Source organism: Pagrus pagrus, assembly GCF_965226575.1.
Source record: "Pagrus pagrus genome assembly, chromosome: 3".
Taxonomy (NCBI): domain Eukaryota; kingdom Metazoa; phylum Chordata; class Actinopteri; order Spariformes; family Sparidae; genus Pagrus; species Pagrus pagrus.
Window position 1 is genome coordinate 27,731,087 of NC_140187.1, and position 13,931 is coordinate 27,745,017.

The 13,931-nt window shown below is 44.9% G+C and overlaps 1 protein-coding gene across 2 annotated transcripts in view; it reads right to left on the reverse strand.

The window, feature by feature from the left end:
* LOC311254578 (semaphorin-3F-like) overlaps nucleotides 1–13,931 on the reverse strand; it is a 68,265-nt gene that overhangs the window by 16,996 nt on the left and 37,338 nt on the right. Inside the window, exons 3-7 of one of the 2 annotated variants that reach the window (XM_084348426.1) lie at nucleotides 7,644–7,804; nucleotides 7,227–7,289; nucleotides 6,638–6,757; nucleotides 5,266–5,355; nucleotides 3,455–3,548 (exon numbers count right to left, since the gene is read on the reverse strand). In XM_084348426.1, the coding sequence (XP_084204552.1) occupies nucleotides 3,455–3,548; nucleotides 5,266–5,355; nucleotides 6,638–6,757; nucleotides 7,227–7,289; nucleotides 7,644–7,804 (528 nt within the window). The remainder of the gene's footprint in view (nucleotides 1–3,454; nucleotides 3,549–5,265; nucleotides 5,356–6,637; nucleotides 6,758–7,226; nucleotides 7,290–7,643; nucleotides 7,805–13,931) is intronic. The other variant, XM_084348427.1, reaches the window with a different exon arrangement.

Sequence of the window (13,931 nt, forward strand, 5' to 3'; positions counted from 1 at the left end):
GACATTATTGCAGCACCACCCTTGGCACAGAATACCAAGGCTTTTATTTCAAAGTGTATATTTAGAACCCAACATCTCAATAACATCTCAATATTCTAAAGTCTTCATCCTCACATTCGTCTTCATTTAGATACAAAGCGGATGATTGATTCATGAGAGTCAATTCAACTGCCACTAGACGATTAACACTTATTTCAACCCACAGTTTGTTGTATCATGGGAGCTATTGTCCTGACTGTTGAACAGACCACACAGCAAATGACAAAGGAAAATCATGCCCCATCACAAATGAGCAATACAAACAAGGTAAACAACAGACTGGCTAGCTAGCTAATTTTTTGGCTTCTTCGGCGACTCCCTTCCTCACTCTGAGGCATCTTGCCCCTGAAGCAGAGGGGGAAAAGGGAATGTCCCTTACTGTACCTTGAGAAATAATGCCTGGTTGCTAGTAAGCTAGTTAGTTGGATACGTCAACATCTGCATCTTACATTAGAGCAGATAAAGGTTGTCTAAAGTTTTTTCAAAGTTTCGATTTTTTATTTGTAGTTTAGTAAATTGCGCACAGAATAATATAAACATACATTTTCAATAATAAACTTGAGCTTTGGTTAAAATGGACCTCCATTAGTTACTCTGTTATTAGTTATTAGTCTCTTTTAGTTACTTATTTTACTGCTTGTAAAACCCTGCTGCCTGCTGAACCACTGTAACATTTTCCGGTTGTTTTTGTAGTTCTCTCTTTAAAAGGTAACATATATGTTTGGGAATTTTCTTTGTGATGCGTATCAATTGAAATTCTTCTTTCCAGGAAACCAGCGTGAAATCACAGGACACGTAAAATGAATTGTTACCGAAAAACCAGCCCTCAAACTTCCTGAAACAGCCTTCACACGCACTCCATAAAGACATAAAATATGAGCACATCCATGTGTGCAGCCTGACAAATGTATACAACAGCCTTGTTAAGCTCCAGGAAGGCAAGGTGTTGGTTCTCCAGCTGCTGCGAGGGCCCCACCGGAGAGCAGGTGTGACTGTCAGAGCTCCCAGAGATGGAGTGAGGAGACAGCAGGAGGTGGAGCAGACGAAACAAGAAACACTGTCCGACCACCATTATATTCAATGTCATGGTCCTGGGCAGCGCTATATGGAGATTGATGTTGTATCATTAAAACGTCCACGGATGATGGGGAGTCTAATGTGGTGGAGAGCTGAGCAGTCGGTGGTCAACGGTGAATCTATTGTTGTGGTACAGGATTCTTAATCCTCATCCACACTCACTACAGTGTCCCTTGAATGATGCTAACTGGTGGAAGTGGGAGGTAAATCCATCTTGGATGACAGCACTGGTTCCATACTGGTCAGCTGGCACTGCGCTAATGTGGGAAAGCAGTGGCGGTGATTTACACCCGCTGTCTCACCCCACAGAGAGAAGATCGCCTTTCACTGGTGGCAACTGTGTGGTCTGGACCTGACTAAGTGACCTTGGGCAGAGGGACAGAGGACACTGCCTTCCTGAATGCTGCAACAGATGATAAGAAACAGTATCCTGACTGAACCATGTAAATATAAATTATTATGATAGGGTGGATATATAAAGAGGGAATATACTTATGTCCTCACTGAAATAACCAGCCTAATTTCATTTTTGATATTTTGGTACAATGACGTTCCTTTCCATTATACCAACTTTAGTACCTTAGTAAGGTGTTGGGCCATTATGAGTCTCCAGAGCAGATTCTTTGGTACTGATTCTCCAACTGGACCTTTGCCTGAGGGACCATTTTTCCAAAAATTGCTGTCAAACTTGATGATCCCAAATCTTCCATACTTGTCTATTGGGTTATAAGGCAGCAGCTTATTATTCACATTATTTTCATACCCATCAAACCATTCACCCTTAACTTCTCACCTGTCTGTAATAATGAAGGCTGTCTAGTAAATGATTATTTGACCATTGACATGTGCAAATACCAGCACATCCTCACCAGTAAGCAGCTCGATAGGTCACACCTGTCACAGCATGGTCATGTAGACCTTAAAAACGAGCTCTGATGCATGTCTGTATCAAGGCTTCATAAGGGAGTCAAATGCATCTGAGTCTGTTTTAAAGGTATCTTAAAAGTTTAAAAGAGAGTGCCTTGGAGGTTTCCTGTGATGTTTAAGTCTACGTGTATCCTCAGCCAAAGAGTACCTCTAACAAATGTATTTTGAGTCCAGGAAGTGCTCCTTCCCTTAGAGTTTTTAATATTTAGGTTTATTGTTGGCTGTGACCTCTAGTGGCTGTAGTAATTATGAGGGGAGCTAAGGAGGTGAATCAGGTGACTAATATATAGGGTGACAAAATTTGGACCAGAAGGCAGATAGGGTTGGAGGTTGGGACAATCAAGCACATTATATTATATTACTTTAGTCCTTTACTTTCTTTAACCCAAACTATGATCTTTTCCTAAACCTAACCAACTGTTTTTTTTTGTCCCTAAACTTTATTAAACTTTGACTGTTTCACCGTTTCAGTTTGGTTTACCTGTAAGCATTTTCTTATGAAATTTCCTAGTTTTTGTGGGAACTGTCATACATGTCATTTTGTGAGTCATTTGCTAACAGCCTCAGGAGGTGGTGCGGTCGTCCATCGGTCTGACGGTCTGTGTCCGATCCCCAGCACAGTATAGATGTCGGAGTATCCTTGGGCAAGATACTGAATCCCAAAGTGCTTATGGTGGCTCTACCATCAGTGTGTGTGTATGAATGGTGTGTGTGTATATGATTGGTTATCACCCCTGATGAGCAGGTGGCGCCCCTCATGCCACCAGTGTGTGTGAATGTGTGTATGTATGGGTGAATGCTGACTTGTGTTGGTCAGTGAGATTTAATAAAGCTCCTCATAAATGCATTCCATTTACCATTTATGTCATTCTGGGAGTCATTGGCAGTCGACCTATTCAGTAGTTTGGGTATGAGGACGCGTTGGCAAATAACCCTGGGGTCTGTGTAAAAATGGGAATAAATACTTTTCAAATGTTTATATTAGCACTGAAGCGTTTTCCCAACATGTCCTAAGTGTTTTGATTGGAAGCCACTAACTCTCCAGGGAGGTATTCACATATTAATAGGCACATATTACTGTGTCCATCTCACCCTAACAAGGGAAAATTCCTTAGCAAATAATGATTGGGCTGATCAGACTGAGCCGCTCTCTGTGGGAAATAGAAACAGGATGGAGAGGACACTTGGCCTGACCTTCTTGACTTCTTCTTCAATGGCAGACGATAAATACTTTCTGCTACCAACATTTGCCAAGAATATAAATCATGAGCGGCGAGAAGGCCATATAAAGAAACAGGAGATAAAAGATGAAGAATCCGTCTGGGATGACCCTGCCATTGCTGTGAAGACCGCTGGGCCTGAATGTACCCATGCCTACGCCCTTGTGTGACCAAACCCAGATGATACTCACTGATCAAAGCTGACACGCTGTTGAGCTTCGGGTCATAGGAGCACTTTCCCTTCCCAGATTCCACTTTGCCCGGCTCCAAATGGAAGATTTCTTCCTGAAATGGAAAAATCATATGGAGGCGGCAATAAATTCACCGCTCTTCATCTTGTCACTGTGATTCCCTTGTGTAGGGAAAACGAGCCAGCATATGTGCTCCTTCTGACTCCTGTGGGACCTATGCGGCCTGATGGGGGATGAAGTATTAGAATAATGAGCGTGCGTTCATACAGAAAAATACATGCAGGGGAAGCACAGAATTCCTAATCCATCTCCATGCCACTCTACTGTGGAAAACAATGTGTCGTGGGCTGATTCTCTCTGCATAATAAGCTGCATGCCAAATATCTCTCAGCCTCTTGGTGCCTATGGCTGTGCAGGCCTGCTGCTGACACCTGTGATCCAGCGCAGTGAAAACAAAGCTGGGATGGAGGCTGGATGACTGATGCTCACCGCTCATGGCATCCCTGCACGCAAGCACTGAAAGGTGATTGGCAGGAATTTGCGTATGAGAGCGGGGGAAATGAATCAGTGGCATGCAATGACATGTCCTGTAGCTCCGCCTCGCAGACCAGAGCACGGCCAATCCCCGTCATTCATTCCCAACGGGTGCAGAGATGGAGACATCTCTGTCATTGTCCATCAGCGCTGCAGCAGTGTGCCAAACACCAGATCATACACGCACCATTTTGCAATTCCCTACTCATCATTGATTAAAATCACCACTCGTGCAAATAAGTAGGTGCTGGCAGCTCACTCCCAGCCATGCCAGATGTTGACGTGTAAAAAAGGTCACAAACATTTATGTGCACCGGAGGGAACCGTGCCCTGAACATGTTTTTACAACCCCGCTGTAAAATATGACCCTTCAGAAAAGTTGCAACACATTAAAAAAAAGAAAAACCGAACTAGAAAAAAACTTGCAACATTTTCAAAGTGTCCCACTTCACCTAAAGCCCTTACGTCCTTCAAAAGTCCCTTTCTGTGTTTCAAAGCGCTTGGAGAGCTCAAACAGTGGAGGCATGTTCAAGTATGCGGCTCTTTTATTTCCTATACTGCACAGCTAGTTGGCTACAGATGGCTGGTGTTTGCTCTGGGCTAACACAGCCTGCTGTGGGAGTGGGTCAGATGCTGACTAGCTCTGCCGCCTCTGTGGGAGCGACTGCACCACATTCCTACAGAAGGTGGAGGGCTCGGTGGGGTGATGGACTGATGGGTGGGACATCCTGCATTGTCTCGGATAAGCGGGATGAATGATTCTGGTATCTGTTGTTAAAATAAATGCTAAATATATGCTAAATAAAAGTGATAATGCCATGCATCGAACAGCAGTGAAAGCCTTTTTAATTAAATTTGCGCCTCGCAAAAGTCAACAGATTTTTTTTAACAAGCCTGAGAAGCCATTTCCACTTGATAACCCAGCTCTCATGCAAAATATGACATTTAGCACATATGCAAAGCACAAAAAAAAGACAATGACGGACGTGAAAGGGTGCTCAGACAATGAGACTCACACAAAGGAAATATGGGTGAAACACGGGGGGAAACAAAATGACATGAAATTAAATGCAATTCCACATGACACAAGACTTGAAGACTGTGCACGGACTGGAAAGGATGCATGCCAAATGTTATGGAGATAAACAAACGATGGCCGAACTAAAGATGGTGATGACAAAGAATGTGCTCAGACACAAAGAAAGGGAGCATGCTGCTGGTGACCACGAGCCCAGGGAGTATGCAGGGCTGCGGTGCAGACAGGGCCCACATCGCACCTTTAGTCCGAGGGTCTCGTGCACCGCGCTGGCTTCAGCTGCGCGGCTAGCCCTTCCTCTGGCCTGGGCCATCTGCAGATACATGGACGTCTAAAACAGGAGACAGCAACACAGTCCGATGTTACGCCGCTGAGGAGGAAGGATCCTGAACCTGTCCTGACTTCCAGACACGGTGAGAAAACACCCCAAACCAATGCTAAAATGAACAAAGTGCAAGTGCATGAGGAAAATATATGTGTGTATGCAAGATTGCTAAGGGAATGTGTTCAGCTTTATTTGACCAGATGGTGGAAAAGGCAACAAAAGTTCTCTATCCTGTGGTTGAGTCAATAAAGGCGCTCACAGCATGCGACATACATTTCCCTCAAAGCTGCTGCCAAAGTAAAACATTTGGCTACTACAGTTTACAAAAGCTACAACTCCTACTTACAGCACTGGAGAACTTCAGCATATACCCTGCAGTGGTGTAATCAAATGACAATCCATCTGAATGTTGAATTTATAATGAAAGAACAAGCTTCCTGATGTATGTCAGCATATGCGTGTGCATGTGTATCATTTGATGTTTTCAGACCCAGAGTTAACTCCCCGGCCCAGCTGAGAAAGGTGCTCACGGGGGGGACGACTCAGACCTGTCTGTTCAGTGTGACGGAGGAAAACACAGCCCTCTCATTAATGGACTAGAACTGGAACATTCCACCGGCACCCTATAATGGGAGCTCCCACTTCCAATTACCCAACGTCTCACATGGTGGAGGCTGGCGGGTGGCCTGGATGGATGCATGAAGGGGTGGATGGATAGGTGAGCGAATGGATGGAAGCCCTTCGTTAGTAAAGGGTCGTGTTGGAACTGGATGCAGCGAGGGACTCATGTTAGCCCTGCTTGCCTAAGTTCTCTGCAGTGTACTGTATGTACATCTCTAGGGAGGGTCAGATGGGAAATTTACTTTTTATTTGTTCATGTTTAAAAAGTCCCCTGGTCGTCATTAGGGAACAAGTGTGATATTTAAAGAAGAGTGAGGTGTTAAAGGGGAGTATGGCGAGGTAGTGATGCCTGGTTTGGTTTAGGAAATTCAAGAGGTCCCATTAAAGGCTGAGACTAAACAGAGTAGCTTTAACAGCTCGCTGGGGATGACAGCTGTGTGCTGGTGAAGCTGAGCTGGCTGCTTTGCCAGACGCAGAGACACAGTACCACGAACGGGCTTAATGATGGAGAAAAATCATCATAAAGGGAACCTAGCGTAAGGTAGATGGAGAGCAGGAACTCGGGTAAGACAAAGAAAAGGGAGAGGCCGAGCTGTGCCATTCATGATGCAGATGGAGAGAGCCGATAGCTGAGTAGACGTACCGAAGGATCATTTTTGATCCTTACCTGAGGTTTGCGTCCACGGTTGACAAAGGTACAGACTGGATTGTAAGCTCCTGTCCCGCAGACGTACAGTTGAGTCCGGTTCCATGGCTCGATCAGACGGATAAAGTTTGCACATTCCTCCTGGAGACACAAAGACCAGAGTCAATTAAACTGCAATAAATGAAAGGCCAGTCATAGCCCTATTTTACTGGTACACCTCCTGCAGATTTACCGAAAGTGACAAAAAAGAAGCCAATAAAACTGCCCTTCTACATAAATATATTCAGACAATATATCAAACTGTCAGCCGGTGGTGTTGTGGCTGGCAGAGAGGAGGAAGGTGAGACTGACTGAGATTCTTTAGTCCAATTCATTCCTGTCTCCTTGGCTAGACAGAAGGGAACCATCGCTTTTACTGGGCCAAGTCCGAACTCCACAGGTGAGTGCCTTTTATACAGGTTCCCCACATTAAAACCAATGTGCACAATGGAGAGAGCTGTATACTTTTAATTCTGTGCATTTGAAAAAATACATTAGCCTATCAAGTTGATGGAAATCACCTCTGCTGAACAGCCCTGCCGAGGTGAGTGCTGTCAACAGGCATACTTACATTGGCGTCCTTCCCACTCACAAGGCACTCCATCCTTCTTCGCTCGGACACTGGCCAGTGGATCTGCCAGGGGGGAACAGAGGACATTTTATAGTTACAATCCAACCCGTTATACATCACCGGCATTTATGAGATTTCTGGGCTAAAATTGCAAAAGGGATATCCACCCAGCCTAATATTAGTCCGGTTGGGATTGTCATAACCCAATTACAGGGTTTTAATGACCCAATGCTCGGAAAAGTGCACGCCAACAAAAACTAGATGTGAGCTAACCAAAATGGCTGCTCCTGGGGCAATAGAGCAGAATATTTTGCCCTGGGGGGCAGCTGTTGTAGTGCTGAGGTGAAGGCGCTTGCTTCATCACGGTGTAACAGCCCATTAGAGGGGCCACAGTTTGGGGCATGGGAATTATCTTACAATATGCGGGTCCTTGTTGATGTCATGGAGGTCCAGGGAAAGGATGTGGTCCTTGCTGCCGACGTACATGCGGTCATGGTCCTCGTCCATACGCAGGATCCTGTAGTCGGTCGTGTTGAGGAGGTAGGCGAAGTGATGAGCGGTGCCGGTGGATCTCAGCTCTGTTTGGAGACAGAGATATGTCCATTAATGACAGCTGTGGTGCACATGCACATTTTCACACACACACATGCATGCACAACTGACACATTCCTCATGCCACTCCTGCATACCCTCGTGGAGTTATCTGATGGTTTTCAAGCAACACTGCTGTAACTTAACACTGCACATTAGACACAAGTGCTACTGAGAGACTGTCACACTGTGTTGATGGCTTAATACCACCTGAGTGGATCAGAAGATCTAGAAAGCCTCTCATCACTGGCGGTGTGTGACTTCAAGCCCGAAGTCAAGAAAGACAAATAAGTTCGACAGTTAGATGATGATGTCGACAAGCTCTCACTATATATATGCAGGGCTCCAGACTAAAATGCACAATGGTGCTGCTGGTGCGGCTGATTTTTCACTTAGGCGTTTCAGAAGCAGTGTTTTCTGTGGGAGAGAGGAACTTCTCTGACCTTTTCAACTGTCAAGATATTTTACATGCACCAGAACATATAGTATAAAACACTGAAGGAAGGGAAGAGGTTTAAACTGCTCTATCCTTGGTCGGACACAAGGTCAGAGGAGTGTGCGCCTTTGGTAACACAATGCAGTCGACACGTCCTCTCATGTCGGGAGTAACCCAATCTTCCTCCAGCTCTGTGTTGGAGTGTTTGTTTGATATGTTCTTCTTGGTTCAGCAACCACGTGCAGGCAGGCCAGAGAGGCCGCAGCAGAAGGCCCCATGCCACACCATAGACAAACACACTCCTCCACGATCTATAGGAGGAGGGTGGCATTCACATATTGTTGGACAAACACAGAGGTTTCACTCAAACAGCAGGAAAGTCCCATTTCACTGTTTAGCTTTATTCTACAGGCAGCAGACCACAGAAAGCTGAAACAGGCAACCACACTTTGAGGTTACCCTGAGTTCTTTAGTGTTGATTTAGCAGCCAAAGATGTGGTGAAGGGAAACCAGAGGATAAACTGTCAAATACAGTTAGCTTTGTTTGACTGTTTACAAATGACATATCAGACAGAGGTGTGCCAGTATATAGTAAAAGGAAGGAAGTGTGAAATGTAGTCGACGTGTGGAGTCGGGCATTAAAAGCAACAACCCAGACTTATAAAAATAAGAAGCATTTCAGGATCTGAAACTGTTTCAGGCAGTTGATATGTGGCTCTGTGTGTATAGTCGTGTTCAGTGTGTTTGAAGTTACTAAGAAGCATTCCTGTGAAGCTGTTAGGTGGTTGTGTGGAAGACGTCTGGACACCGAAGCATGCAAAGACATCAACATGTCCTCCATCGGGCCTTAAAATAAACACCAACTACAGACCTTTAGAAACAGACTCCCTATGGAATCTGATATTACCAGTCTTTCCAGCCAGATCTAAATTTAAAACGGGGTTACGTCAATAAGCAAAGATTAATAGCATTAGATTTGCTATATTTGTACAGTTTGATTTAATAACTGTGCCCACCAGAGGAATGTTTACAGGCCAGCAGAGTGACTGACAGCTGTCAGAGCCCGCAGCAGAGGAGCTGCAACATGTGGTCAGACTCTGATTATTTGTGTTGGAGACTTAAGTTGAATGATGAGTCCCCATACACTCTGCCTATGTGCGTGTGTGTGTGTGAACACACCGGACAATTGTACACACACACACACACACACACACACACACACATTCCGAGGGCCAGTCGTAGCCCTTCCTGAGGCAGGTTGTTGTCAGCGACTCCTCAGTGTGTGTTTGCTGTCAGAGAGTAGCTGGATGGGACCATCTGTCAGCTGAGGAGGGATTGTGAACTGTGCATAGTAACAACACACAGAGCCACCGATTAAGAAACAAACACATGTGTAACCTAATCTCATAATTGTTGAGATTAGGTGCGAATGGACTCCAGCAGCATGTCCAATTTCTACATCACTGCACAAACATGGCCCGCTGTGATGAACTCTGAGGGAATATCCTCCCTCACACCTCATCCTCCATATCTAATTGTAATGTAGACAACACCACAGAGAGCTACGCCTATTAGATCACAGTGTTGTTGGAGAAATCCAACCCTTCAGAAAACCCTGGTCTTTTATTATGAAAGAATGAATCAGAGCTTAAGTATCCTTCAAGGGACAGTTCAAATATGTGCTTATCCTCTTATACGTGGTGCTATCTATCTATCTATCTATCTACAGTATTTTGGTGTGAGGTGCTGCGATTTGGAGACATCAGATGTAAGGATGTCTGACTTCCCTCCACTCAGCTTGTGGTGGCAAAAAAATTATATAATACCTCTAAATACCTCCAAAACTTGGTGACTCACACCAAAACTACATACATAGATAAATAGCACTATAGGTAATAGAAAAATAGATACTTTTTGGATTATAGGGTATAATGGAGGTCATGCTAAAGCCTAAATGCCAATGGGCCTTCTGAAACCGTAAAAATGAAAGTGTTTCAGAAGAAATCTGGTACAAAAAGTGTGAAGTCATTCTAGCTATTCTGTCAGCCTTCCTCAATTCACTCCCAAAGTCAAGCCTCGCCTCAGGCAGGGGCACACGGCATTGTGCTCCTATGAAATGTTGATCAAGGACGTATAATGGCAGCAGACTGAGCCCGGCTGCTGCACTGCTCTGGAGGTCAGCCCGCCTGTGGAAACAAGCCCAGCAGGTCCCTGGACTGAGGCTGGTGCCAGGCAAACACCCAGTCACAATCAGCTTGGAGAGGCATGCAGAGAGGCTGCGGCGCTGTGTGCCAGATCGACTGATGCCGAGGAGCGGCTCTCGCGGTGCCTCCAGTGAAAGGATAAAGAGAAATTTGTAGGATTATGTGTTCGAAGCATGTTTTCCCTGCACTTGTAGCAAATTTGGAGTTTCATGACCATAAAATTTGCAATAAAAGATCCATGATCTATTCCACCAGTCACATATTACTGAGCTCAGATATATTCCACTACATGCTCAGTCCACTGCCTCCCCTGCAACACACAGCTACACACTCAGAGATTACAACTGGAACAGGAAAGGCTGAACTACTGTGCTCTTTGTCAGCCGCATTAAGGCATGACAGCATTTTCCGCACACGCAGACTTATCCTGGAGATTTAGAGGCTGGGAGCAGCGTACAAGTGTGTCTATTAGAGCCAGATAAACTCTCAAAGTAGCCCATTACTGCGTGTACGGTTTAGGATCACTCTGGGGGGTCTGCACACACACAGCGGGTGCTTTGTTTCGGGGAACGCACCACTTCCCCCTGAGGAATGGCAATGGCTCTATTAGAGGTGAAAGTAAGCTAGTGAGGGAACCTGATCCTCGTACTCAATGTCTCTGCCTTTACTCTCACTCATTCACTGGCTTTTCTTATAGCTAGTACCCCTGCACTTACATGCAAATAAGAAGAGGTCAGTCGTTTTTTTCTCATTTTCAGTCTTAGTATATGTAGTCGTACACAGACAGTTAAGTGATTACACAGGAGGGGGCCCGTGCGTCTCCAGTGAGAGTCAATCCGGTCAGCTCTCTTCAGTCTGCTGAACACAGACAATCCTCTCCTCTCTCCCTGCATCTCAAGGTGCTGCTGGCTGACACAGCCCGCTGCAGGTTCCCACAACTTAACACTATGCTCGGGCTGTAGGAGAGGTTTCTGCCCGTGTTTGAGAACAGGGAGCCGAGTAAGACGAGTCCTGAACACACTCTGGTTTAATGTCAGAGATACACACATGTTGTGAGAAACACATTGACACTTGGTCTTCGAATTTCTGATAAGCTCTTCTCTTGTTCAAGACACATAATCAGCGCTCAAGTAACAAAGTACACTTAGTTACTTGAAATTGGACTTTCCATTTATTCTACTTTCTACTTATATACTTATACTTCACTGCATTTATTGCATAGCTGTAGTCACCTCACTGATTAGAATTAGGTGATTAAATCTATGTACTTCTACGTAAGAGAGATTTAAAATGCAGGACTTTCACTTGTAGTACTCCATATTGTGGTTTTGGTACTTTCACTTCAGTAAAGGATCTGAGTACTTCTTCCACTGACAGTCGTTTTCAGTTTTGTGTTCGTTCGCACCTGGAATAAGCAGCATGACCTTCCCTGAGGAAAATAGCAAATCAATCCTGCTGATTAATGTGCCGAGACATTTATCAATAACATTCCAAAGTGTTTCTCAAAGTGGAATATAGCCACGAGCAAGAACATGGAGGTTTTGGTCCATTGCAACATGAAATGTGTACTATTGAACTATTGATTATCATGTCTTTCTTTCTTTTTTTCTTATAAAATGTATGCTATTGAGTTTTAATGACAGGCTGTTCCCATCCATCATCTTTGCATAGTCTCTGCAGGGTCATGGAGGGGCTGGAGTCAGTCCCAGTTTTATTCAATGTTAAAGTCAAATTCTTGGCACACGGCTCACCGATTACCTAATGTTTGTGATTAAAAACATTGATTCTCTGCACTCACGTTAATACTGACAGATGTTCTTTGGCTCACATGTATACACACATGTACAGATGCTTCCAGGAAATACTCATAAGACTCTCTGCACACTTAAACCCTTTAAAAAGCAATCTGTCCTGATGCACACCATCACTACCTGCACCGCCTCAGACCGCTCCAAGTCTGGTTCTGTGGTTACTTGTTTCTTCTCTCTGCCTGCATGAACAACTGCAAAATCTCAACACAAATATGTTCTTTGCACGATAAAAAATGGCTGATTTTGTAAGCAGGGAAGTCTATCCAGTAGCACTGAAGCTGGGCCAACGCTGAAACAAGGAGCCAAATAGTGAAAAGTACACAGATGGTTTATTTCATTTATTGGCTAATATAGTTTTACTGCATTCATTAGATTTATTTTCTGAGATTGAAAACAGGTTGCTGTGACCGAGTACCTGAGTACCACATAAACTCTGCAGCAGTGTCTTCCTGTGCGGATATTAATGTCACACATGCATGTTTGCAGACTTCTTGCTAAACCCGCAGCAGCAGCAGCACTGGAGCGGGCTAGTACAATGCAGAGGTTGTACTGGGAAGTATTGGATGCGTCCCACCATATGATTACAACCCTTACTCAGACCGTTATAAATATGAATGTATTTTTGTCAGCCTGCCTGGTTAAATGAGGTATAGAAGCTCAGAGGAGAAAGACATGCCTCACTGTCAGACTGAGCCAGCCCTCCTCCTCCTCCTCGTCCTCCTCCTCCTCCTCCCCGGAGAATACTTGGCTGCTGACGGTGATCTCGGGGGCTGCAGGCCTGCATGTTATAGCATATCTCTCCATCTTAAATTAATAGCCAACGGGCCGAGTTTACTTTGGAAATATGTTTGGACAGGAAAAGTTCACTGGCACGCCGCACACTCTCAAGATCACATCTCCAGAAATAAGAACGCTCACCGGCTAATGCTGTCTTCTATGAAACAATTTCCCACCCCGCTGTCACACGAGGGGAAAGAGGAGACTGAATTTGACGGATCGTATTCAGCCGTTCGTGCATCCTATACTCTGCCGGTAACATCAGAACTTCCTTTCATTAAGGAACGATTACTGCGTGCAGCGTGACAACAATACACACTCCAAACTTTCCTGGCAAAATCACAAGGAACATCAAGGAGGTGATTGGATCATGGAAAACTCTGGACTTTGTGTTTAAACAAAACATCGAGGAGAGAGAGAGAGAGAATTAAGAGGGTGGAAATACACATCCTGCCACCTGACAGCGCGGCGACGTGACACTCACATGTGTTCCACCCCGCTGCATATTTCTCTGGTTTCAAAGTGGGTAAATTAAAAGTGCAGGCTGCTGCCAATGACAGTGCAGAGCGTGTTGCTGCTTGAAGCCTGCGCTACTACTCCCTGTAGAGAACTGCTGAAGGTGAGGAGGATGGGGGATGGTGATGGGAAGACACAAAAGTTTGCGGTCTGTTGCTTTGACACCGAACAGGAAGGGAGCGATGAGCAAGTGTGTAGCAATCACCCGCACAATTTATAGGTCTGTGGTTTTCCCTCGTGGAGCGTGTGGCTGATAATTAGAAAAACTGCAGCCACTGCATGTTCTGTCCAAAGATCACAGAGAGGCATTAAATCCGCGACACATAAGCTATGATCGGTTCTACTGAACGCTAAATTGAAAAGTCTTGTG